At 39.3% G+C, this 27,538-nt stretch overlaps 2 protein-coding genes across 8 annotated transcripts; both read right to left on the bottom strand.

Moving 5' to 3' along the window:
• Positions 1 to 144: 144 nt before the first annotated feature.
• On the bottom strand, positions 145 to 6,008 carry LOC148202287 (putative glucose-6-phosphate 1-epimerase). Of its 7 annotated transcripts, none has more exons than XM_088109920.1 (11): positions 5,744 to 6,008; positions 5,069 to 5,652; positions 3,771 to 4,180; positions 3,343 to 3,546; positions 3,084 to 3,158; positions 2,562 to 2,618; positions 2,316 to 2,479; positions 2,023 to 2,157; positions 1,303 to 1,405; positions 979 to 1,078; positions 145 to 863 (listed from the first exon to the last, which is right to left on the bottom strand). In XM_088109920.1, the coding sequence occupies exons 4-11, from the start codon at positions 3,451 to 3,453 to the stop codon at positions 655 to 657; spliced, it is 954 nt and encodes a 317-aa protein (XP_087966046.1). In that variant the 5' UTR covers positions 3,454 to 3,546; positions 3,771 to 4,180; positions 5,069 to 5,652; positions 5,744 to 6,008; the 3' UTR covers positions 145 to 654. The 7 variants fall into 7 exon arrangements, with proteins under 7 accessions (XP_087966046.1, XP_087966045.1, XP_087966044.1 ...); XM_088109919.1 differs by having other exon boundaries at positions 3,343 to 3,770; positions 4,085 to 4,180; XM_088109918.1 differs by having other exon boundaries at positions 4,085 to 4,180; positions 5,744 to 6,007.
• On the bottom strand, positions 5,528 to 10,915 carry LOC148202286 (uncharacterized). Its single transcript, XM_088109581.1, has 3 exons — positions 10,842 to 10,915; positions 9,818 to 10,278; positions 5,528 to 5,652 (listed from the first exon to the last, which is right to left on the bottom strand). The coding sequence occupies exons 1-3, from the start codon at positions 10,913 to 10,915 to the stop codon at positions 5,528 to 5,530; spliced, it is 660 nt and encodes a 219-aa protein (XP_087965707.1).
• Positions 10,916 to 27,538: the final 16,623 nt, after the last annotated feature.

Below are 27,538 nucleotides of genomic sequence, written 5' to 3'. Positions count from 1 at the left end.
TTATTGAATACAGACATGAATTCAATTACATCACAGTCAACATCAGAATTCTTGACAATGTCATTCAATTGTAAACATCATTTATAATAAAAATATTGACTTCTAGATTACTTTAAAAGCCATTTATAGCATAATTCAGCCAACTAACCATGAAATAAAAACAGTGATAGTATACAAAATTTATGTGAAGGTTATTGAATTATGCACGTATCACTGTAAAATGGAAAATGCCAAAAAAAGATGCATGATCACATTGTCCACTAATCACTCGTTTTATCTCTGTCATGAGAGGCAGATCATAGCCGTAACCATCCAATATAAGCAAATTGGATCACCAAAGCTAAATTATCCATGCCGTGGAACATATCATCAAATCCATGGAGAGAATAAACTCGGCACCAACTCAACAAATCTAATGCTTAAAGAAGGAGCATCCATAGCAGAACAGAAGGAACCAACTGACTAATGACCTGGTAACACTTGAAAGCCATTCTCACAAAAAACATAGGCCTCTATAAAGCACTATTTCTAGCCTAAGATCATAACAACATAAAACCTGACACTCCTACTGAACAGCACTATTTCTAAAACTAGATGCTGCTACATTGCTGGATGTAGTAGCAGCATTAACTCAGACCCATTTTGTACAATTCCTCAAAGACCACTTCTGTCAAGACCAAGACGGTCACTGCAAAAACTTGATGGCACAACTGATAGCTGCAGCCGACCGGTCCATTCCTCTCCCGGCTTCAAGCTCACCGGTTTCTCTATCACCGCCCCGTCAACACAAAGCATCTGTTTGTACTCTTCATCACCAAAATCTACCATGGATTTTGATTTCTTTTCCCATGGATTCCACACAGCTGAACACACCATAAAAGTTAAGATGAAAAGGACTGATTTTATATTTTCTACAACTCGAAACCTTATCTACGTTTGTATTTTGTTTGTGGAAAAAATTTGCTACTTAGAGCTTACCAACATCAGGGAGACCTTCCTTCCTTATAACAAATGTTCGCTTCTTCTCATGATCTAGCACTGCAATTATGTTTGGAGAGCTAAGATAAACTCGATCCGCCTGCCATGAAGGAAGTATGGATATTAAAAACATCTTCATTAGCCTTCATTGTGTCAAAACCAAAAGACTTTAGTAGTGGATACTGTGTGTGATTGACAAAACTGCAGCATAGGCCAGGAATATAGTGCTCTATTTATCTCAACCTGAAGTAATAGCTTAAATTGCAGCATGGAACTATAAATGTCTACATTTTGTTAACATCAATATAACCTAGAAGGGTTTACCTCAGATTCAAATGTTATTGCATCTCCTTGTTCAGTAAATCGTTCTTTTTTGAAAAGGTTGTCTAGGTAGTCCAGTGTCTCCAGACCTTCAATCCTTATCTCACTATAAAAATTGTTAATGTGACGTTAATAATGATTGTCAATCTTAAAATAAAATTTCCTGTTCTAAAACAATCAAAAGAGAGGTAGTTCAAGTAAAAATATGTAAACAAGAATCTATATAGGTAACAAGCATTGCAAACAGTAGTTTGCTTCAAATGCTTACAAATTCTATAGGCTGTGTAAGAACTTTGTACTTTCATTACGACTGATCACTTGTTTACATATTTCCCGATAACTGACATGAATAAAACTCATAATTCCAGTATTCGGAGAAGAATCCACCTAATATATAGAGTATCCATGCTAGTTTCAAATGATTAGAGTGTAAGTTGTTATTAGTTTCTAAAGAAGAGAAACAGTCCTCTAAGATCTGCTTGAATGTTAAAATCCCACAATTTAAAGCATTCAGCAAATGCAGAAACTACACGTTTCAGAACAAAAACCAAATATATTTGTCTACTATAAATATTGAACAAGGAAGTACCATTAGTGCTAATAAAACTCCGATCAAGTGTTCAGCAATCAATTTACTATGGAAAAGAAAAATGATGGTTGGACATCATCCCACACACTCAGAAAAGGGAATGCAGACCAAGTACAACAAAGAATTATCCATACCTAATGTCAGAAACCAATAAGTATGTGTGATCCGCGAATGAGAAACTAAATGGCTTGCCATTTATATTCCTGACTCTAGATATCAAAGTCAGGTCCCCATCTGCTGCAAGAGACACCCGAAGACGGAATTCAAAACTGGTACAATTATTAAACAATAGTTAGATTACTACTGCTTGAAATTTACTGCCAAACACAGGAAAAAGTAATATCGAGTGCATATATGCCAGATTCAAATTATCAAACACATGGAGAGTGGATATCCCTGTTATACTGTCACATCATGCTATTCATACCTGTGTGGCCAGCACTTCATATCTTCTTCAGATGATTTTAGCACCAGGTCAATGAAGGATTTCCCACTGGAGTCATTCCCAGGAAGAGGAGGAGGGTTTTCATCAATTGCCCACATTCTATTTCTTGCAAAACCATGCTGCTCCAGCGATCCACAGTTTCCAAACTGTGAAACAAATTCAGCTCAAGATATGTAAGTATGCATGTTACAAGTTATATAAAATGAACGTAAAAAGGAATAAGCTTGCCTGTGGAAAACACATGGGAATTCCTCCTCGAATTGCTTTTGGAGCCTTGAAAATTGCCTACAGATAATGGAAAAGGAAACAAAACAGTTAGTTATTACTACTTGCCTCTTTAAAAAGTATAATTGATTAAAGTTCTGTGTTCCTACAAAAGCATCAGTTAAGAAGTTGGTTTTGCCGTCAAAGTTTTTCATTATACCAGTATTCAACCCCAGTGGTTCCAAACGACAAAAGCACTACAATGCACCATTCTTCCCTGTTTTTCTCTTGCATCGATGTGATTGATGGACAGCATAGAATACTATGATTCATCAAAATCCAAACTCTTCTTAAATTTATTGATTATTTGGGCAAATGCCCTTCACATGCCAGTTGCAATATAATGCAGATTATCCCAAAATGAAAATTTTCAGAAAGCAAGATTATGAAATATTGACATGTTTTCCTTATCAGCGCTGACAACTAACAAAATTCATATAATTTAAAATGTACAAATTGATTTTCAATCAAAATTGAAAGACATACCTTGCTGCTTGTGAATAGAAGTTCTTCCCCGTGCTCATTCCGCCATGAAGTGACCTGCGCCCCATGTAAGCTTACCTAATTTCGAGAAAAAACAGTTAATCTAAGTAATCGTAGTAATTAAATTACTCAAACTACAAATATCTTGACAGACCAAGTTATCCACATCAAGAATTCGCATTGGATGTCATAGTAAATTTTAAAATCATAACTTTACCAAATGTTAAAATCGACACCAGTTTTGCAATGAACAATTTCTCACCCGTGCCGAAGAACCCCTTGGGGTCCGAAGCAGAACTTGATCAATTCCATTCCAGTCCTTTGTAATTTCAGTTGCTGCTCTATAGTCCCATACGGCTGCAGAATGCCCCATTCAAATTAATGCAGATCCTAAATTTCTTCAGCAAAATCCTATTAAGCTTCTCAAATTCGGAACATGCAAATGCCAGGGGTCTCCACCTCACACCTATACCGTAACAAACACGTGAATTAGCCTCCTCGTCAGTTAAATCCAAAATCCCAACACCCAATTTCACTCAAAATTTCTTCTCACTGGTATGATTCAGATCTACGGAACAATAAACCTATTTAAACAAGAATCTGGAATGTGTGATAGAATTCCACGAAAACTCCAGAAAGCCAAGAGCAGAAACATTACACTGAACATTTAGCAATTGAATACCAATCTACCTGGTACACATCCAAACATGTCCTTAAAACTTGTCAGATTCACAGCAGAAAAAGACAATTAAACACTGAAAAAACATAATAACTATCAGTAAATAAATAAATCACGCACGCATACATACATATACATACACACACATACATATATTACAGCTGTAATAAAATTAAAATTTTCTTTAATATAAGCAGAATACAATAACCATAATTTCTTCAGGAAAATTCAAATTAAGGAAGAAAAACCAAACACTAATAAATCTCAAGAGAATACTGAATAATAAATCTCCCATTAACCAAACACTGGTAATAAGTTTACTTACTTCAACAATCCGGAATCAGGAATTCTAAGTCTAAACCGACACCAGGTCTTGGATGCAGAGAGAAGCAGCAGTAGGAGCCAGAATAATGCATGACCTCTGTGAAATGAGTTAAGAAAATTCACACATCCAATGACACGAGGCAGCACATGCTCATCAAGTACATAGATACATACATGACGAAGAAGAAGCGTTCAAAAAGTTGAAAGGTACCCTTTTCTTAGAAGTATGCATTCAAGACCATACTTGCAATTGAATCAAGAAAGTTCAGAACTTTCAACAACCCCAAGATTTGAAAAACCAAAAAAACTACAGCAAATGGTAGGTGGCAATGTTGTGTGAAGGCGAGATAAAACTTTTACAGAAGCTTAAGATAAGGAGCAAAAACCGGTCTTGTAAATTCTGTGTCTGTTGGCTGCTGAAGAGATCTAGTTCTTGGACGTGGAGATACGAAAAGTAAATGTACACATGTACAAACCGTTAAAAAATTTAAACATTTTTTAATGACAATTAAACTACATTAATTTTGTGTACAAGATTTAAAACCAGAATAAAATATACACCATTCCAGTACAGAGTTGAAAGCTACTTTTTCTTTGGACTGTGGTGGACAGAATCAAGAGTCACATACACAACACACAGCACAACACAATCGAAGGTGATGGATGAATCCATCTCAAGATGTAAACCAATAGAAAAAACAAAAAAAAAACACTTTTGTCTTAAACACAGAACACACAACACAGAGGCATCACATCACTTCAGCATACTATTATAAGGGCATGCGTAGATGTTCGGTATTTCTTCCAATGAGGTGTGCAAAATGGATTTGTCACCGCAATCCCGGGCTTATCTTTCAATTTCTCTTTCTTTTTTCTTTTAGCACGGAAACACTGACCATTTTCTTTCTTTTTAATATACTGAGACAGAGCACACAAAAAAAGAAATTGAAATTCCCACAATAAAAATAGGATGGTCACTTCTCGCCTTCAAAATTTGCCAAATTGTTTGATCCTGAAGCTTCCTGGGACAAGGTTTGTTCTTTCAGTACATCCTCATATATCCATTCCTGGACGAGAAGGAGAAGGCGTGGCGGTTGAGGAGGTTGATGTAGAGGGCATAGGCGGTTAAACCCGTCATTCCTAATTTCTCATACTTCCCTTCGGTGTGCAAGTTCAACCTGTCATCCTCGCCCTGCGACGAAGACACTTCCCTAAAGTCCCTCAAAAACCTGTGAATAGCATCGTTCACGTCTTCCACCCTTATGTTAGTGCCCCACACAAAGGTGGGCCTGGCGTCGTCCATGTCGTAGCCATCGCCGCCGTCAGACGAGGCCGCCGCGTCATATGTTGTGGATGTAGGTGTGACGGGAACGCGCCCACCTCCGCCGACGCCTTAGCGGGAGCGCGGCGCGGTTGGGGTGGCTTCGGAGGAGGCGAATCGAGATCAGCGCTCCGACGGAGTGGCGAATGCGGAGGGAGTGGAGGAGCGGCGGCGGCGGCGCCTACTTCCCGGAGAAGAGAAGGTGTTGCTGATGGGGCTGGAAAGGGAGTCGTCGGGGGAAGAAGGACCTATCAGAAAGAAGGTTTGAATAAATTAACAAATCAGAAAATTCGGAAAATGAAAACCGAAAGAAGAGACAGAGAGAGGAGCGGCACGAACCGTTGTTGAAATTCGGAGAAGAATCGGAAGCCATAGATTTGGTTGTCGGAGAAAATCAGATACAGAAGCAAGAGTGAGTGATATAGAAAGGGCGGTAACTCACCCGTCATCCTCACCCTTCATACATCCTTCGTATATCCTTCATAGAGGTCGATGTATTCAGGTCAGACTCTGCCACCTACAAATAAACTGATACGTGAGCATGTCTGCTGTTTAAAAAATTAACGCCGTTTATTGTATTTAAAAGAAAAGGTATTATTATTTAATTATGTTAAATTAGGAATTCAATTGATATTTTTAAAATTAAAAGATTCAATTAAAACGAACCCGTAAATACAGGGACTTCCGAACCTATTAAAAAAAAATATTAGCTGTACTGAACCGTTTTGGCCTACACAGAAAGATTCATTTTAATATTGGTAAAAGAAAAGAAAATAGAAGATCACATGAAAAAGGAAAGATTCATTTTAATATTGGTAAAAGAAAAGAAAATAGAAGATCATAGGAAAAGGATTTGTGGCTGTATTCAGCCTTTTGGTTTAAAATGTGAACTTTTAAAATAAAAAAAGTGATGATTAAAATGAAGTTAAAATAGTTTTAAATCAAATTCCAATATATTTACATATTTTTAATATTAAAAAAATTATTTTCGTACATTCTGATTTAAGGATTGAAAGTTATATTTTGTTTTACAAATTTATTGAAAGAATAATTACAAAACAAAGATTTTATATTACTTCAATAACCATAACATTGTTGATGCAATCAATAACCAACATATTTTAAATTATAATGCTGAATTTGGTTCTAGGTAAAATGTTTGGTGGATTACATTATAAACAACGACAAGGCCATTTTCTTTCCTGGCCTAACCTCAATAGTCCAAAGACATTAATGAGTTGCGATAACTAGTCTTCAAATACATCACAGAAAAAGTTAACCTGAAAGTTAATGATCAAGAGAATTTTAGGATTATTTCTATGGTAAAGGAAAGTATTTTGGTGGTTGAGTTTGTTTTCAACTAATACCAGACTTCATTAAAAAATATATTATAATACTAACTGTAACGTCCCAAAAATATACATCATGCATATATAATAAAGAGTCATCATACATAATATAAGAAAGCAGTCAAGAGTAATTTAAGGATTACAGTCATCCTTAGAATAGTGCGGAATTGACAACAAGAGTATTTAGAATTTCTCCATGAAAATCACAGAGAATTTAAAACTTAAAATACACACGAGTTATTCCAAACATTAAGAATTATGAAATAAGACTAGCTAATCTAGGCTGCAGCACTGCCGTCTTCATCAAGAGCTGCTTCCAAAGTATTCTCCTCGCTATCTGCTCCCATCCAAGTGGATGATCATCGCCAAAGAAACATACCCAAACAACACACAACACAAACAATGCAAGGGTGAGCTAGATATAAAAAACATGTTATACAATCCAACATGATATGCAAAAGTCACTCATACATGGTAAACTAACATCACAAGACTTGTTACATTAAACCCCGACTTGTTACTTTATAGACCGACTCGTCCGGACCAGAATGATTACCGAGCTATGGCGGGTTATGCACTCGTGGTGGCCTCTACTGCTTTGCAAAGCCATTGCCAATGGGTTCCACCCTACCACTCTCACGAGGTTAGTCCGTTTCGCGCCCTGGAGCATACTGGAAGCCTCCAAGACTAGGACCTCCTGCTACTCCTCATCACATGGATCAATCCTCTCTACTTGAGAATGAAAGACCATTGGAGCGTCAGGAAAACCCTCAAGAATGAGCTACCATGAAATCATTCTGTACACCCCAAATCACCACCATATATCCTCTCCTTGAGGATCATGGAATTACGTCCACCACCATGTATCCTCTCATGAGGATCATGGAATTACGTCCCTGAATCATATTGTTACTCCCGAATCACCAGATATCCATTTTATCACAGTAAATCCAACACACCTCATACATTCACATAAATCACTTCACAGTATATATTTTCCAAACCTTGCACGTAATTCAATTCAAGAGAAAATGAATTTAAAATCCAACATTTGCAGAATACTATTTGGACGAGCACTGTTCACCGAGCACAGTGGACGAACGTTACTGAACGAACACTACCTTCCAACCACTAGGCCGAACACTATTTGGACGTACGTTCGTTATCAATCACCAGGCCGAACGCTGTTGGACGAACGTTATCAAATCCTACACTATCAGGCCGAACGCTAAACCATCGAACACCAATACTAAATTCAACACTTGGACGAACGCGCAACGCTTGGAACCTAAGAATACTACTCAAGGCCGAACGCTCAACATTGCTATCCGAAAATACAATGTTAAGAACGATCGCTCAAACTCACTAATATTATAAGGCCGATCGTTAAAGATTTCAAATTATAATATCCAATTATGGCCGAACGCTCACAATCACAAATATCCATGAACGAACGCTTATGATCCAAACTAAGGAATCCAAATTAAAATCGAACGCTCAGAAGCGAGAATACCTTATCAAAACCGAACATTCAACAGAATAAGACCGAACGCTCAAAATTCCAAAACTTAAAACTATCAAGCCAAGACCGAACGCTCACAATTAGAATCAAGGAAAGACCGAACGCTCACAATCAGAATTAAACCAAAACCGAACGCTCACAATGAGAATTAAACTATGACTGAACGGTCAAAATCCAATCCTAAGAATACCAACTAACGGCCGAACACTGGTAACAAAACCGAGCGTCCTAAATACTCTTCAATTTATTTTAAATGGTTGGACACTCTAAGCTGAGCCGAACGCTCAAAACTAGCTCTACACACAAATAACGCTCGTTCTCAATCAGAATCCTCTCCAAATGAAAGAATTCTTATTCTAAGTTATTTTCCAGGGAAACCGAACGGTATAAGACCGTTCGATGACGAGCGTACATCATCAATCAGAAAAGATCAGATTTCCAGATTTTTCATTCACATTAACTTCAAAATTTTCATACGATCCATAACTTAGAATTTATCTTTAACACAAATCTCATACATTACAGAATTCATATTATCATTTCATCAATACAGAATCTTCCATTTTCCAGTTTCAAACGTATCATCATCAACATCCAGTTCCAAGTATTATCATTCCAAATCATACAGAAATTCAATCATATTCCAAATCATACATCTCATTCTCTGCATACGGTTCAAACAACATTCATAATATACATCCAGGGCAACCATGCTTATTCAGGCACACTCAAAATTCATATATTTCATACATTTTAGACAACCAGTACACTTCATTACTGTCATAGACATCAAACCAGAATTAAATTAAATTACTAAAGCTTCCCTTACCTGGTCTAGCAGTGAACTCCCTAAATGATTGCTTGCTAACTCGCCCAAATACAGTTTCCTACCCGCAACGTGCTTCCCAAGTGTTTCACTAAATCTATCTACAAGAAATGTGGAAGAACTCAGATTTTATTCCAACATGCAGCAGTACCAGCGTCTGCATGCAACTCAGAACGGAGCGTTTTAGGGTTTGGAAGCTTACCGGTTTAGATCTTACTTCTGTTCGGTGTAAAACGCTGCTCACGGTGCAGGGAAGGTTTCTACGGTATCTGAAATGGATTTGGAGTAGATGATGGTGAGTGATCTTAGAGAGAAGATGAAAGAGTTTAGAGAGAATGCGGAGAAGATGAAGGGTTGAGTTCGTGGAGAAGAAGGTGAATGCAGAGTGTGAGAGGAAGTGGTTTTCAGAGAAATTATTTTCTTCCCCCACGTCAAACGGTCATGCACCCTCAGATTGCCATCTGTAACCCACTACTAATTTCCGAAGGTTCTAAAACGACACTTGGCAGGCGTGTGTCAGGGTGTGCGTGTGTTCCCAGTGCAAGCAGAGAGTATGTAAGTGGGTTTTAATTGTCTGAACAGTGACGTGGACTGCACTGCAGATAGGTTTTTAATACTTTAAAATTTGATTTGATTTAAGTTGCAGTGTTAATTATCTAGGGTCTTACATTCTCCCTATCTACAAAAATTTTCGTCCTCGAAAATTTAGAATTTACCTGTGAATAGGTGTGGATACAAGTCCTTTATGGCGCTCTCCACTTCCCACGTTGAGTCACCAGTTTTAGCGTCCCACACCACCTTCACTAAACGAACGTCCTTTCCCTTGTGTAGCTTGGTGCGAATGTCTTCAATGCGAACTGGTTGTAGCTCCAACGTTCGGTCTTGGCGCAGTTGAATGTTCTCCAGCTCCAAAACATGAGAAGGATTGGCTATATACTTTCTGAGTTGAGATACATGGAAGACCGGATGCAGATTTGATAATTGAGGAGGCAACGCAAGTTCATAAGCTACTGGTCCAATCTTCTTTAAATTCTGATACGGTCCTATGAACTTGGGAGACAGCTTCTTTGGACGAACAATTCTTCCTACCCCAGTGATCGGATTCAGTCTCAAGAAGACATGATCACCTGCAGCGAACTCCAATGATCTTCTTCTCCTATCCGCATATGATTTCTGCCTGCTCAGGGACGTCTTCAATCTATATTGGATCAACTTAACCTTCTCGGTTGTTTGCTGGATGAGCTCAGGTCCAGTTAGCACGTTCTCTCCCTCCTGAAACCAGCAAAGTGGCGTTCTGCACTTCTTCCCATAGAGAGCTTCAAACGGCGCCATTCCAATGCTGGCCTGGAAGCTGTTGTTGTCGTAGGTGAACTCTACTAACAGTAAGACTTCATCCCAAACGCCCATGTGATCTAGAACACACGTCCTCGTAAATCAAGGGATACTAAAGGGTATACGGGAATACATAGTCCTTGCTTGCAATTCTTCCACTTCTCTCGTAATGTCGTCATTCTTCTCGTTCCAGACCACTCTCACCCATCTGATGGACTTTCTCTTGAAACACTTGGTTGGGGTATCTCCCATACGTACTGGTTGGATCTATACAATTTGGTATCCCTAAATATGAGCATCTTCTAGCTCTAGCACATTATACGAGTTTCCATTATACTTCCAGAGTGGTGATGCGTGAAAACTAGATGATTAGTTAATTGAGAAGGCAATGGTATCTTCATAAGCTACAGTCCCAATGCGTCTACAATCCAAGAACCTTCGGTAGCAGCTTCCTGGGACAAGCGACTTCGTCCCACACTCATGTCTTTAGCGATTCTTCAGTGTTGACTGGTTTCAACTATAACGAACGGTTACGTTTGGGTAAGGACTAAATGTTTATGGGAAGATAATAAATTACAGGGGAATCCTGAAATAAGGAACCAGTAGATGACTTTGAAAGGTTAACGGATTGGTAACATAATACCGAACGAGAGAAATTATCATTAGGAAGAGTCACAAGTTTTTCAAGAGGAAAAGAATTAATTTTGAAGTATTTTACTATTGAATTAGAGTGTGAGACGGATAAACAGAAGCAACAGAGGAGAGAAAACATGAAAGATTAATCTGAATATCCCGGAATAAATTGATTATCGAAAACTAAGACAGTATATATATATAAATAGCAAATTCAAGTAAAGGCATAAGTGCCGAACGTTAAAGAACGAACGAACCCTAGCAGTCAAAGGACCCGAACGTCCGTTCATAGCCGAACGCTAAAAAAATGTTTGGCCACAATTGGTCAAACGATTAATCACCAGAAACAAAATGAATAAAATTTAAAAGTTTTATTCCAACTGACAGTTACTGTTTGAAGAATTGAGTATAGGTCGAGTGATTGAAAGAGAGTATCAAATGTATCAGGTTTAGGCAGAGAACTGATTTTCTTGATCATTTGGAGAAACGAGACTTCATCTGGCCCCTAATTGAGTCAAAGTAGGCGTTCGTACGAATATGTGAACGTCAGAATCGATCTACTTACCTACTGTGGAGTTAAACCCATCATTATCGTTTAAGTTCTCCAACAGATGATCATAAAGCAAAATTTATTGGTCAGTCTACCTTTAGTACTCTAATAGTACCTCAACCTTATGACCGATCGATAAAGGCAATTGGCTTAAGTTCTAAGTAACCCTATCTTGTTGTCGTGCGGTCTCAGAAGTTCTGCCTTTACGTTTTGACATGCTACACTATAACACATAAACCTAGCTACTTCTGCTTATAAATCTCGTTACTAAATTGATCGTGATGACCTAGCAAGAATCCATCTCCCAAATCACTATAAAGAACAAAATTCTTTTAGCTGAATTTTCAAGACACCGCCCATTCGTACTTAAAATCTACTCATTATTCACTTTCGATCGGTTCAGCCGAACGCTCACTTTATACTTCCAACCGATGCTCCTAATAACGTTCGTATCATCACTTATAATGTTAAGTGCCTGAATCTCTGAACTAACCCAACTCTCGGTCTGTCACTGCTTACACGGTCTAGTATTGGCACTTTGCTCATCCAGTACTTCACACTTCGAACAATTCTACACACAACTCTTCTTATCCTTAACACTCCTAGCAATGCTCTCAAATGCTTCATTCTGATTCATCCTTATTGTATACTAGTAAAACGTGCGTACTACATAACGAAACGTTCCACTCACTTAACTGATCCTTGGGTTTCATCCACTCTGCAAAAGCTACTTTGTAAAAAGTTACTGATGTTAATCTAACACCTAGCATAAGTGTGAAAGAGACTCAAATTTTTCTCTGAGTAGATGGCCGTGATGCCGCTTCAGGAAAACTCACCAATCCAAGCATTTATTACTGTTCGGTTACCTTATTGCTACTGACCGGTCTAACTTAAAAGAAACCGAACGTCGGTACACCATTCTCGTGAAGTATTCTCCTAAGTTAGTCAATTCTAGAAAATTACACTCTCACTAAATACGCATCTATCTCACAATCGGATATTAAAACTAATCCAATTGCTGACATTTACATTATCAGACCGAACCGCTTCCTTATCACAATAAATAAAACGGTGTACAGTAGGGCAGTTCATATCGCAAGAAAGTGCAGGTGATGATCGTACCTGAGTTCGTTGCTTCAGCGTCCGTTAAGACATATACTCATCCCACTTGTGCTCGGCCACCTCTTCCTGGTTGACCTCTTCCAGCATTTGGTGGCCCTAACCCTGCTCGTCCCCCCATGCTGCACTCGTTCTTGACATGTCCGCGTCCCCCACATTGAAGGCAATATTTCGATTCCACCAGTTGAGGACACGATGATCGGAGGAGTGGTCCTCCACACTTGAAACATTTCACGGTCTTTTTCTGCCCAAACCAACCGTCCGTCCCCAACGATTGTGACTGAGACCCCCTAGAAATAGATGGCAATAATGGACGAACGTAAGGATTCATCCTTGGGTTAGTATTATTCCTAGTGATTTCTATGATCTCCATCAGCTGTCTTTGGGTAGCTTCAGAGTGTGCCCTCGCAGCCTCCAGACTCTGCAAGGCGACCGTGTTTTGCTGTATCAAAGCAGCGTTCTGCTGTTGAAGTGCCTCTATTATGGATTCCAATAGCCTGATGTGGTCTGATGCATCACGCTCGGCAGGCTGAGGAAGTGATCTTGGTGCCATTTGTTCTCTCTGATAAGCAGAGAAAATAATCATTAGATAAATTCGGACGGTTTGACACTCTCTTCAAATGAAATGTTGAATACGCAGCACAAACATAGCATGCTCATAACCTACAGCGTTCCTTAAGGAACAAAACTGCTCTGATACCAATAAATGTAACATCCCAATAAATAGTAATTACTATTAATCAGAACTAATCACATTTACAGAAATTACAGTGCAGTCTTAATATTTACAACAGCTGCTCAAAATAAAAACCGAACGTACAAAGTTATACAGCGTTCAGTTTTCTAACTACCAGGCTTCAAAAATCTGGACGAACGGCCTTACAAAATAAATAACCGAACGTCTCAAAATACAGCACATAAACGCTAGCAATTTCTAAAGAACGAACACTCTACTGTTCAGCTTTAACCTCTACTTCTACCAAGTTGGCATCCTCCAAATTTTCTTCTTCCAGCATTGCTTCAAGGGGTGCCTCACCATCTGCTCACATCCACAACGGATGATCATTGCATTGACAAGACGGACATACAAAAACAGTAGACAACACAAGGAAATTGCAAAGGTAAGCTTAGGTAATTTAATTCATACCACCAACATAAACTTTAACTTATAAAATCAATCGTACAAATCAATAACAGTACATACACAAAGCATATTATAACTCATCCAAATTCTCATAAATGACGACTGTCCGGACTGTATGAAGCCATGTATCTACAGGCGTTCTTGCACCCGGGTGGTGTAGTAACTGGGATGCCCTCAACAGCTGCCACCCGAGGTTAACCCTATCAGTCCAAAGTACTCAGTAGGACTAGGGCCTCCTGCCATTCCCACGCATGACCTACTCCCCTCTACATGAGGATGAGCACTCACGGAATATCAGGATGAACAGCCATCAGCAGCTTTACCATGGTCATACTACATAACTTCTAACATTCACATCATGGAGACGTTCCTCCTTGGAACGCTCATTCACAATTCACTTCAATAAAGTTCATTCAAATACCATTCGCACATATTAACCAGTTCTCTTATTCACATTTTCATTCTATGTTCCACTCTCTTAATTTAAAGAACGTCCATCTTTTAATAAACAAAGACGAACGAATTACAGTACACTGCAACCTCGTTCCTGAACAAAAGAAACGAACCCTCATCCATTCACGGACGTTAAGAACACTTAATAATTTAATTGAGATTAAGACTAAAAGGTCAGAATAATACTTAGGAAAATTCTAAGTATAAAGACTTGAGGTTAAATAAAAAGGACAAACACATTTTAAATATATTCAAAGAATAATCAGAGCATTATTAAATTCGGAAACGAACACTGCCAGTCAATGACCGAACGTTAATTCAGAATTTTGAACGAACGCTAGTTACGTTCGCTCACGAAGCAATAATAAGGACGAGCATTCAGTATAAACCGAACCCTCCTTAGGTCGTACGCCAGGTCAATGACCGAGCACCAAAATAGAACGAACGCGCATTTGAACGAACGTTCAGTATCAGACCGAACGCTAACTAGGACGAACGCTCAATCTAAGACCGAGAGCTCATTTGGACGAACGCTCAGTCTAATACAAAGCGCTGCTTATGACGAACACTGGTAACAAAACCGAGCGTCCTAAATACTCTTCAATTTATTTTAAATGGTTGGACACTCTAAGCTGAGCCGAACGCTCAGAACTAGCTCTACACACAAATAACGCTCGTTCTCAATCAGAATCCTCTCCAAATGAAAGAATTCTTATTCTAAGTTATTTTCCAGGGAAACCGAACGGTATAAGACCGTTCGATGACGAGCGTACATCATCAATCAGAAAAGATCAGATTTCCAGATTTTTCATTCACATTAACTTCAAAATTTTCATACGATCCATAACTTAGAATTTATCTTTAACACAAATCTCATACATTACAGAATTCATATTATCATTTCATCAATACAGAATCTTCCATTTTCCAGTTTCAAACGTATCATCATCAACATCCAGTTCCAAGTATTATCATTCCAAATCATACAGAAATTCAATCATATTCCAAATCATACATCTCATTCTCTGCATACGGTTCAAACAACATTCATAATATACATCCAGGGCAACCATGCTTATTCAGGCACACTCAAAATTCATATATTTCATACATTTTAGACAACCAGTACACTTCATTACTGTCATAGACATCAAACCAGTATTAAATTAAATTACTAAAGCTTCCCTTACCTGGTCTAGCAGTGAACTCCCTAAACGATTGCTTGCTAACTCGCCCAAATACAGTTTCCTACCCGCAACGTGCTTCCCAAGTGTTTCACTAAATCTATCTACAAGAAATGTGGAAGAACTCAGATTTTATTCCAACATGCAGCAGTACCAGCGTCTGCATGCAACTCAGAACGGAGCGTTTTAGGGTTTGGAAGCTTACCGGTTTAGATCTTACTTCTGTTCGGTGTAAAACGCTGCTCACGGTGCAGGGAAGGTTTCTACGGTATCTGAAATGGATTTGGAGTAGATGATGGTGAGTGATCTTAGAGAGAAGATGAAAGAGTTTAGAGAGAATGCGGAGAAGATGAAGGGTTGAGTTCGTGGAGAAGAAGGTGAATGCAGAGTGTGAGAGGAAGTGGTTTTCAGAGAAATTATTTTCTTCCCCCACGTCAAACGGTCATGCACCCTCAGATTGCCATCTGTAACCCACTACTAATTTCCGAAGGTTCTAAAACGACACTTGGCAGGCGTGTGTCAGGGTGTGCGTGTGTTCCCAGTGCAAGCAGAGAGTATGTAAGTGGGTTTTAATTGTCTGAACAGTGACGTGGACTGCACTGCAGATAGGTTTTTAATACTTTAAAATTTGATTTGATTTAAGTTGCAGTGTTAATTATCTAGGGTCTTACAAAATACAGGGACTTCCGAACCTATTAAAAAAAAATATTAGCTGCACTGAACCGTTTCGGCCTACATAGAAAGATTCATTTTAATATTGGTAAAAGAAAAGAAAATAGAAGATCACAGGAAAAAGGAAAGATTCATTTTAATATTGGTAAAAGAAAAGAAAATAGAAGATCATAGGAAAAGGATTTGTGGCTGTATTCAGCCTTTTGGTTTAAAATGTGAACTTTTAAAATAAAAAAAGTGATGATTAAAATGAAGTTTGTAACATCCCAATAAATAGTAATTACCATTAATCAGAACTAATCACATTTACAGAAATTACAGTGCAGTCTTAATATTTACAACAGCTGCTCAAAATTTAAAACTGAACGTACTACAATTACAGCGTTCAGGATCTATCAAAATTATAACAAATTCTGGATGGACAGTACTGCAAAACTATATACAGAACTTCCAAAATACAGTACAGAAAATCTAACAGCTACTACTAAACGAGCACTCTACTGCTCAGCTTTAACTTCAACTTCTACCAAGTTGGCTTCCTCCAAATTTTCTTCTTCCAGCATTGTTTCCAGAGGTGCCTCACCATCTGCTCACATCCACAACGGATGATCATTGCATTGACAAGACGGACATACAGAAACAGTAGACAACACAAGGAAAACGCAAGGGTAAGCTTAGGTAATTTAATTTATACAATCAACATATTTTAACATAGTAAATCAATCATACATTTCATACAACATTAGATATATTTTCTCGCATACAGTAACTTATCCAAATTCTCATAATTAAAGACTGTCCGGACTGTATGAAGCCATGTATCTACAGGCGTTCTTGCACCCGGGTGGTGTGGTAACTGGGATACACTCAACAGCTGCCACCCGAGGTTAACCCTATCAGTCCAAAGTACTCAGTAGGACTAGGGCCTCCTGCCATTCCCACGCATGACCTACTCCCCTCTACATGAGGATGAGCACTCACGGAATATCAGGATGAACAGCCATCAGCAGCTTTACCATGGTCATACTACACTACTTCCCATATTCACATCATGGAGACGTTCCTCCTTGGAACGCTCATTCACAATCCAATCCCATAAAATTCATTCACACTATCATTCACACATTATTAACTATTCCTCTTATTCAGATTTCCATTCTGTGTTCCACTCTCTTAATTTAAACAAAGTTTATCATTTAATAGATTCAGATGATTGTATTACAGTACACTGCTATCACGTTTCTGAACAAAAGAAACGCACCATTATTCATTCACGGACGTTGAAACAATTGACTAATTTAATTGAAATTGAGTCTAAAAGATCCAAATAATACTTAGGAAAATTCTAAGTATAAAGACTTGAGGTTAAATGAAAAGGACCATCACAGTTTAAATGATTTCAAATAAATAATCAGAGCATTAGTAAATTCGGAAACGAACACTGCCAGTCAAAGACCGAACGTTAATTAATAAATTGAACGAACGCTGTGAAGTTCGCTCACGAGCAATGATAAGGACGAGCGTTCAGTAGAAACTGAACCCTCCTTAGGACGAACGCTAGGTCAATGACCGAGCACCAAATAGAACGAACGCTCATCTGGACGGACGTTCGGTATCAGACCGAACGCTAACTAGGACGAACGCTCAATCTAAGACCGAGAGTTCCTTTGGACGAACGCTCAGTCTAATACTAAGCGCTGCTTATGACGAACGCTGGTAAACAAAACCGAGCGTCCTAACTATACTTCAATTTATTTTCAATCGTGGTACAAGCTAGGCCAAGCCGAACGCTCACACTTAACTCTTGACACCAATAACGCTCGTTCTTAATCAGAGTCCTTTCCAAATGAAAGAACCCTTATTCTAAAGGATATTGCAGAGAAACCGAACGGTATAAGACCGTTCGATAACGAGCGTACATGATCAATCAGAGAAGATCAAAATTTCCAGATTTTTCAAACACGATAATTTCACAGATTTCATATGATTTGAACTTTAATAATTTCACCTTCACCATAAATCTCATACATTACAGAATTCATATTAGAATCTCATCAATACAGTATTTTCCAGTTTCCCAGTTCAAACATCTCATCATTTACATACAGTTCAAAACAACATCATTCCACACCATACAGAATTTCAATCACATTCCAGAATATACATCTCATTCTCTGCATACAGCTCAACCAATAACATCATCAACATATAATTCCCAAGTTTATCAGTCATATACAATCAGTACAATAGACTCGTGCTTGCATACTCCAAAATTCATAGATTTCATACAATTCAAACATTCAGTACACTTCATTGCTGTCATAAACATCAAACAAGTATTAAATTAAATTACTCAAGCTTCCCTTACCTGATCTAGCAGTGCACTTCCAAATGCTTATGGTTTCTCTAGTGCTCTCACGGCTTTCTATCCAGAAATTCACCCCACGATTTCTACTTAATCTAAGATACCAAAATCACATACAGTTCAGACCTATAATTCATTCATGCAACCAGAATTTGGTTTGCAGAAACAGAAGAAGAGAACGTTAAGGGAAGAGAACTTACCAGCCACAGAATTCTAACTTGTTCGGTTCTAATGAAAGCTTTCAACACCGAGAATTATTCTACGGTTTCTGAAATGGAAGCAGAGATGTTGGTAGTGAGTGATCTTAGAGAGAAGATGAAAGAGTTTAGAGAGAAGGCAGAGATGAAGAAAGCTAGAGTTTCGTGAGGAAGAGGGTGATTGCACGCAGAGAATGGGAAGAGTTTTCCTGAAAATTCACTTCCTTCCTTCACAGAAACTAACTCCCATTCTCCACACACCACTTGTCTTCCACTAACATTCTCAGAGTGCTCCAACCGTGACACATGGCAGGCGCATGCAGTGGAAGTGTGAGTGCATTTTGACGTGTCACGGTGCATTAATTGATGATCAGAGAATGAATTAGTGTGTATTAATTTATCAGGTTCTCACATTCCCCCTAACTACAAAAATTTTCGTCCTCGAAAATTATAAAGCTTACCAGGGAATAGGTGAGGGTACAATTCCTTCACAGCCTCTTCCACCTCCCATGTTGAATCACCAGTCTTTGCATTCCACACCACTTTCACGAGACGAACATCCTTTCCTTTGTAGAGTCTGGTGCGGCTGTCTTCCACACAAACAGGTTGCATCTCCAGTGTCCTGTCTGGGCGAATTTGGATGTCTTCTAACTCCAGTACATGTGATGGATCAGCTATATATTTCCGGAGTTGTGAAACATGAAAGACTGGATGAAGGTTGGACAGTTGAGGTGGTAAAGCCAGTTCATACGCAACTGATCCAATCCTCTTCAGAATTTGATATGGTCCAACGTATTTGGGAGAAAGCTTCTTTGGACGAAGGACTCTTCCCACTCCAGTGATTGGATTCAACCTCAGAAACACGTGATCTCCAGCAGCAAACTCTAAGGGCCTTCTTCTCTTATCAGCATACGATTTCTGTCTGCTTTGAGATGTTTTCAAACGTTCCTGTATCAGTTTCACCTTCTCAGTTGTTTGCTGGATCAAGTCAGGTCCGGTTAACACATTCTCGCCTTCTTGGAACCAACACAAAGGAGTCCTACACTTCCTTCCATAAAGAGCTTCAAACGGTGCCATTCCTATGCTTGCTTGAAAGCTGTTATTATATGTGAATTCAACAAGCGGCAGAACTTCATCCCATACTCCCATATGATCTATAACACACGTCCTCAACAAGTCTTCAAGAGTCTGGATGGTTCGCTCAGATTGTCCATCCGTCTGAGGGTGATAAGCAGAACTCATTTGCAGTTTGCTTCCCAATTCTCCTTGCAATGACTGCCAAAAACGAGATGTGAATCTCGTGTCTCGATCTGATATAATGCTTGAAGGAACTCCATGCAATCTAACAATCTCCTTAATGTACAATTTGGCCAAGTTTTTCATGGACATCTTTAAATTAACAGCCAGGAAATGGGCGCTCTTAGTCAATCTATCCACAATCACCCAAATTGAATCATGGTTTCGGACTGTACGTGGCAGATGAGTCACAAAATCCATGGAGATGCTGTCCCACTTCCATTCTGGAATTTCCAATGGCTGCAGCAATCCCCCTGGTCTTTGATGTTCAGCCTTGGCTCTTTGACAGGTTAAGCAAGAGGACACAAAACGTGCAATGTCACTCTTCATACCAGGCCACCAGAAGGATAAACGAAGGTCTTGATACATCTTAGTCATGCCAGGATGCATGCTAAGACGGCTGTGATGTCCCTCCTCCATTATAATCCGCTTCAGCTCACTGTCATTTGGAACGCACGTTCTTCCCATATATCGCAGTAGACCGTCCGTTCCAGCATTGAACCCCTTAGCCTGATCTGTACCAAGCACGCTCAAGATTTTCACCAATCCTTCATCCTCACGTTGCTTCATCCGAATTCTATCAAACACATCACTGGAAATTCTAAGATTACAGCATCTGATAACGTCCGTTCCCAAGTCGAACTGCAACCTTAGATCTCTAAAGCTTTCCACCAAATTCAGCTCCTTCACCATCATTGCAGAGACCCTTACGGCCTTCCTACTCAAAGCATCAGCCACCACATTAGCTTTTCCAGGATGATACAACAGTTCGAATTCATAATCCTTCAAGAATTCAAGCCACCTCCTTTGCCTCATATTTAATTCCTTTTGATCAAAGAGGTACTTGAGACTCTTGTGATCACTAAACACTTGGAACGTTGCACCATACAGATAATGCCTCCAGATCTTTAATGCAAACACGACTGCTGCTAGCTCCAAGTCGTGTGTGGGGTAATTCTTCTCATGAATTTTCAGCTGTCTGGAAGCATAAGCCACTGCCCTCCTTTCCTGCATCAGTACACAGCCCAAACCTTGATATGATGCATCACAATACACTTCAAAAGGTTTGGCTGTATCTGGAATGACCAACACAGGAGCGCTTGTTAATTTCTTCTTCAATTCCTGGAAGCTCTCCTCACATCTATCTGTCCAAGCAAACGGCTGGTCCTTCCTGGTGAGGTAAGTCAGAGGGGCTACTATCTTAGAAAATCCCTCAATGAATCTCCTATAATAGCCCGCGAGTCCCACAAAGCTTCTAACCTCTGTGACCGAACGGGGACTCTCCCAATCCAGCACTGCTTTCACCTTGGCTGGATCTACTGCAATACCACCAGCAGAAACAACATGCCCCAAGAATTGGATCTCCTTCATCCAAAATTCACACTTTGAACGTTTGGCATACAACTCTTTCTCCCTCAACACGCTCAAGACGATCCTCAAATGTTCTTCATGTTCGTCAAAGCTCTTGGAGTAAATGAGGATGTCATCAATAAATACCACCACAAATTTATCAAGGTACGGTCTGAAAATTCTGTTCATGTAATCCATGAAGATTGCAGGTGCGTTTGTCACTCCAAAGGGCATCACCACATACTCATAATGGCCATAGCGAGACCGAAATGCAGTCTTCTGAATGTCCTCCTCTTTTACTCTAATTTGATGATAGCCCGAACGTAAATCAATCTTAGAAAACACACACGCACCATGCAACTGATCCAGCATGTCATCTATCCTTGGGAGAGGATACTTGTTCTTGATGGTCAGCTTATTAAGTTGCCTATAATCAATGCATAGCCGAGAGCTGCCATCCTTCTTCTTACCCAACAACACTGGCGCTCCCCATGGTGAAGCACTTGGACGGATGAACCTCTTGTCCATCAATTCTTCAATCTGCTTCTTGAGCTCGGCCAATTCAGCTGGTGCCATTCTATATGGTTGAACCGAGATGGGTGCAGCAGTGGTTACCAGATCGATTGTGAATTCTACCTCACGGATGGGAGGTAGACCAGGGACTTCATCCGGAAAGACGTCCGGAAACTCATCTACTACAGTTCGTCCTTTACTACTCTCAATATTGGACGAACGTTCTCTCTCGTTGCCTTCATACGTCATGATAAGGAAGCAACTTGCTCCTTCCATGATGTCCTCCTTTAGTTGACCGAGAGTGAGTGACAATTCTTCATCTTCTTCATCTGGAAAGACTAACTCCTTCTTCCCACAATCAATGAGGATCCGATTGGTAGCCAACCAATCCATCCCCAAAATTACTTCTAAATCTTGAAGGGGTAAGCAAATGAGATTAACCTTATATCTACGCCCCTCAACTTCTATAGGACATCTTACACAAACTGTAGACGTCTTGATCCCACCAGCCGCTGGGGTTGACACCACCAGGTCAAACTGTAATTCACTCTCCACTATTCCCAGTTTCTCAACACACGCCTTCGAGATGAAGGAATGAGTTGCCCCCGAGTCATACAGTACACAACAAGGCTTTCCATACAACATGCAAGTGCTGGTGATGAGTGTACCTGAACGAGCAGCTTCAGCACCAGTGATTGCGTACACCCTTCCTGTGGCTTGCGCACGTCCACCTCTCCCTTGTTGGGTTCTCCCAGCGTTCGGCGGCCTCATTGCCGCACGTCCTCCCATATTGCACTCGTTCTCCAAGTGGCCATTCTGTCTGCAACGAGTACAATATTTTCCTCCTGGCAACTGTGGACAAGCCCACCGATAGTGTGGTCCTCCACACTGATAACAGGTTAAGCTTCTCGGCTGTCCAGATTGGCCAACAGTGACCAAAGCTTGTGATCCGCCAGAGGATTGAGTGGGACGAGTATATGGGGACCTTCTCACATTTGATGCACCTCTGGACAAAACCGGACCCCTACTCACTTGTTGTTTCTTATGTTGTTCGGCCTCAGCAATGTTCTTCTCAAGCACCTTTGCTCTCTCAACCATAGCGGGGAAGGATCTGATACACAGGCAGGATATTAATACTTTCATATCACTCCTCAACCCGTTCTCAAACTTCCTGCATTGCCATTCTTCGCTGGTAGCCATGGTATTGAAACGGACAAGATGTTTGAATTTGTTGGTGTATTCTGAGACGGACATACTGCCTTGCACCAATTGAAGGAACTCCACCTCCTTAGCAAAACGCACACTGTCTGGGAAATATTCTTCATAGAATTTAGTCCTGAAAACCTCCCAAGAAATTGGACTTTGGGCTTCGGTCAACATCATCTTCACACTTGACCACCAATGGCTAGCTTCTCCTGTCAACAAATATTCTGTAAATGCCAACCGATTGTCATTTGGACACCTCTTTGCATCATAGATCCGCTCCATATCCCTCAACCATTGATCCGCTTCATCCGGAAGCCCTTTGCCATTGAACTTGGCAGGATGGTGTTGCAAGAAGCTTTCCAAACTCCATTCTGCATGAGGTGCAGCATGAGAAGAAGAGGCTCCTGGTGTGCCTCTTGCAGCAGACAGCATGTCCATCAACTGTCGCTGCGTTGCTTCAGAGCTGACCCGTGAAGCCTCCAAACTATTCAGTGCTTCCTGGTTTTGCCTCATTAAGGCAGCGTTCTGTTCTATCAAAGTGGTGTTCTGTTGTTGAAGCCTGTCAATGACCGTCTCCAACATTCTGGTATTGTTAGAATTGTCAGCCTCGTTTGGCTGAGGTGGGGGAGGAAGTCTAGGCGCCATTCGTTTTCTGGACCAGAGAAAACGTACGTTAGCTATGTTCAAGAGTTAAAAATAATAACTCATCAACACACAATAAGCACACAACGAAAGTATAATGTACTCATAACCCTACATGTCCTTAAAAGAACAAAACTGCTCTGATACCAATAAATGTAACATCCCAATAAATAGTAATTACCATTAATCAGAACTAATCACATTTACAGAAATTACAGTGCAGTCTTAATATTTACAACAGCTGCTCAAAATTTAAAACTGAACGTACTACAATTACAGCGTTCAGGATCTATCAAAATTATAACAAATTATGGATGGACAGTACTGCAAAACTATATACAGAACTTCCAAAATACAGTACAGAAAATCTAACAGCTACTACTAAACGAGCACTCTACTGCTCAGCTTTAACTTCAACTTCTACCAAGTTGGCATCCTCCAAATTTTCTTCTTCCAGCATTGTTTCCAGAGGTGCCTCACCATCTGCTCACATCCACAACGGATGATCATTGCATTGACAAGACGGACATACAGAAACAGTAGACAACACAAGGAAAACGCAAGGGTAAGCTTAGGTAATTTAATTTATACAATCAACATATTTTAACATAGTAAATCAATCATACATTTCATACAACATTAGATATATTTTCTCGCATACAGTAACTTATCCAAATTCTCATAATTAAAGACTGTCCGGACTGTATGAAGCCATGTATCTACAGGCGTTCTTGCACCCGGGTGGTGTGGTAACTGGGATACACTCAACAGCTGCCACCCGAGGTTAACCCTATCAGTCCAAAGTACTCAGTAGGACTAGGGCCTCCTGCCATTCCCACGCATGACCTACTCCCCTCTACATGAGGATGAGCACTCACGGAATATCAGGATGAACAGCCATCAGCAGCTTTACCATGGTCATACTACACTACTTCCCATATTCACATCATGGAGACGTTCCTCCTTGGAACGCTCATTCACAATCCAATCCCATAAAATTCATTCACACTATCATTCACACATTATTAACTATTCCTCTTATTCAGATTTCCATTCTGTGTTCCACTCTCTTAATTTAAACAAAGTTTATCATTTAATAGATTCAGATGATTGTATTACAGTACACTGCTATCACGTTTCTGAACAAAAGAAACGCACCATTATTCATTCACGGACGTTGAAACAATTGACTAATTTAATTGAAATTGAGTCTAAAAGATCCAAATAATACTTAGGAAAATTATAAGTATAAAGACTTGAGGTTAAATGAAAAGGACCATCACAGTTTAAATGATTTCAAATAAATAATCAGAGCATTAGTAAATTCGGAAACGAACACTGCCAGTCAAAGACCGAACGTTAATTAATAAATTGAACGAACGCTGTGAAGTTCGCTCACGAGCAATGATAAGGACGAGCGTTCAGTAGAAACTGAACCCTCCTTAGGACGAACGCTAGGTCAATGACCGAGCACCAAATAGAACGAACGCTCATCTGGACGGACGTTCGGTATCAGACCGAACGCTAACTAGGACGAACGCTCAATCTAAGACCGAGAGTTCCTTTGGACGAACGCTCAGTCTAATACTAAGCGCTGCTTATGACGAACGCTGGTAAACAAAACCGAGCGTCCTAACTATACTTCAATTTATTTTCAATCGTGGTACAAGCTAGGCCAAGCCGAACGCTCACACTTAACTCTTGACACCAATAACGCTCGTTCTTAATCAGAGTCCTTTCCAAATGAAAGAACCCTTATTCTAAAGGATATTGCAGAGAAACCGAACGGTATAAGACCGTTCGATAACGAGCGTACATGATCAATCAGAGAAGATCAAAATTTCCAGATTTTTCAAACACGATAATTTCACAGATTTCATATGATTTGAACTTTAATAATTTCACCTTCACCATAAATCTCATACATTACAGAATTCATATTAGAATCTCATCAATACAGTATTTTCCAGTTTCCCAGTTCAAACATCTCATCATTTACATACAGTTCAAAACAACATCATTCCACACCATACAGAATTTCAATCACATTCCAGAATATACATCTCATTCTCTGCATACAGCTCAACCAATAACATCATCAACATATAATTCCCAAGTTTATCAGTCATATACAATCAGTACAATAGACTCGTGCTTGCATACTCCAAAATTCATAGATTTCATACAATTCAAACATTCAGTACACTTCATTGCTGTCATAAACATCAAACAAGTATTAAATTAAATTACTCAAGCTTCCCTTACCTGATCTAGCAGTGCACTTCCAAATGCTTATGGTTTCTCTAGTGCTCTCACGGCTTTCTATCCAGAAATTCACCCCACGATTTCTACTTAATCTAAGATACCAAAATCACATACAGTTCAGACCTATAATTCATTCATGCAACCAGAATTTGGTTTGCAGAAACAGAAGAAGAGAACGTTAAGGGAAGAGAACTTACCAGCCACAGAATTCTAACTTGTTCGGTTCTAATGAAAGCTTTCAACACCGAGAATTATTCTACGGTTTCTGAAATGGAAGCAGAGATGTTGGTAGTGAGTGATCTTAGAGAGAAGATGAAAGAGTTTAGAGAGAAGGCAGAGATGAAGAAAGCTAGAGTTTCGTGAGGAAGAGGGTGATTGCACGCAGAGAATGGGAAGAGTTTTCCTGAAAATTCACTTCCTTCCTTCACAGAAACTAACTCCCATTCTCCACACACCACTTGTCTTCCACTAACATTCTCAGAGTGCTCCAACCGTGACACATGGCAGGCGCATGCAGTGGAAGTGTGAGTGCATTTTGACGTGTCACGGTGCATTAATTGATGATCAGAGAATGAATTAGTGTGTATTAATTTATCAGGTTCTCACAAAGTTAAAATAGTTTTAAATCAAATTCCAATATATTTACATATTTTTAATATTAAAAAAATTATTTTCGTACATTCTGATTTAAGGATTGAAAGTTATATTTTGTTTTACAAATTTATTGAAAGAATAATTACAAAACAAAGATTTTATATTACTTCAATAACCATAACATTGTTGATGCAATCAATAACCAACATATTTTAAATTATAATGCTGAATTTGGTTCTAGGTAAAATGTTTGGTGGATTACATTATAAACAACGACAAGGCCATTTTCTTTCCTGGCCTAACCTCAATAGTCCAAAGACATTAATGAGTTGCGATAACTAGTCTTCAAATACATCACAGAAAAAGTTAACCTGAAAGTTAATGATCAAGAGAATTTTAGGATTATTTCTATGGTAAAGGAAAGTATTTTGGTGGTTGAGTTTGTTTTCAACTAATACCAGACTTCATTAAAAAATATATTATAATACTAACTGTAACGTCCCAAAAATATACATCATGCATATATAATAAAGAGTCATCATACATAATATAAGAAAGCAGTCAAGAGTAATTTAAGGATTACAGTCATCCTTAGAATAGTGCGGAATTGACAACAAGAGTATTTAGAATTTCTCCATGAAAATCACAGAGAATTTAAAACTTAAAATACACACGAGTTATTCCAAACATTAAGAATTATGAAATAAGACTAGCTAATCTAGGCTGCAGCACTGCCGTCTTCATCAAGAGCTGCTTCCAAAGTATTCTCCTCGCCATCTGCTCCCATCCAAGTGGATGATCATCGCCAAAGAAACATACCCAAACAACACACAACACAAACAATGCAAGGGTGAGCTAGATATAAAAAACATGTTATACAATCCAACATGATATGCAAAAGTCACTCATACATGGTAAACTA

Source organism: Vigna umbellata, chromosome 3 (genome assembly GCF_029865625.1).
Source record: "Vigna umbellata cultivar VRB3 chromosome 3, Vumbellata_1.0, whole genome shotgun sequence".
In the NCBI taxonomy this organism is placed as follows: domain Eukaryota; kingdom Viridiplantae; phylum Streptophyta; class Magnoliopsida; order Fabales; family Fabaceae; genus Vigna; species Vigna umbellata.
This window is presented reverse-complemented; position numbering and strand designations above follow the sequence as displayed.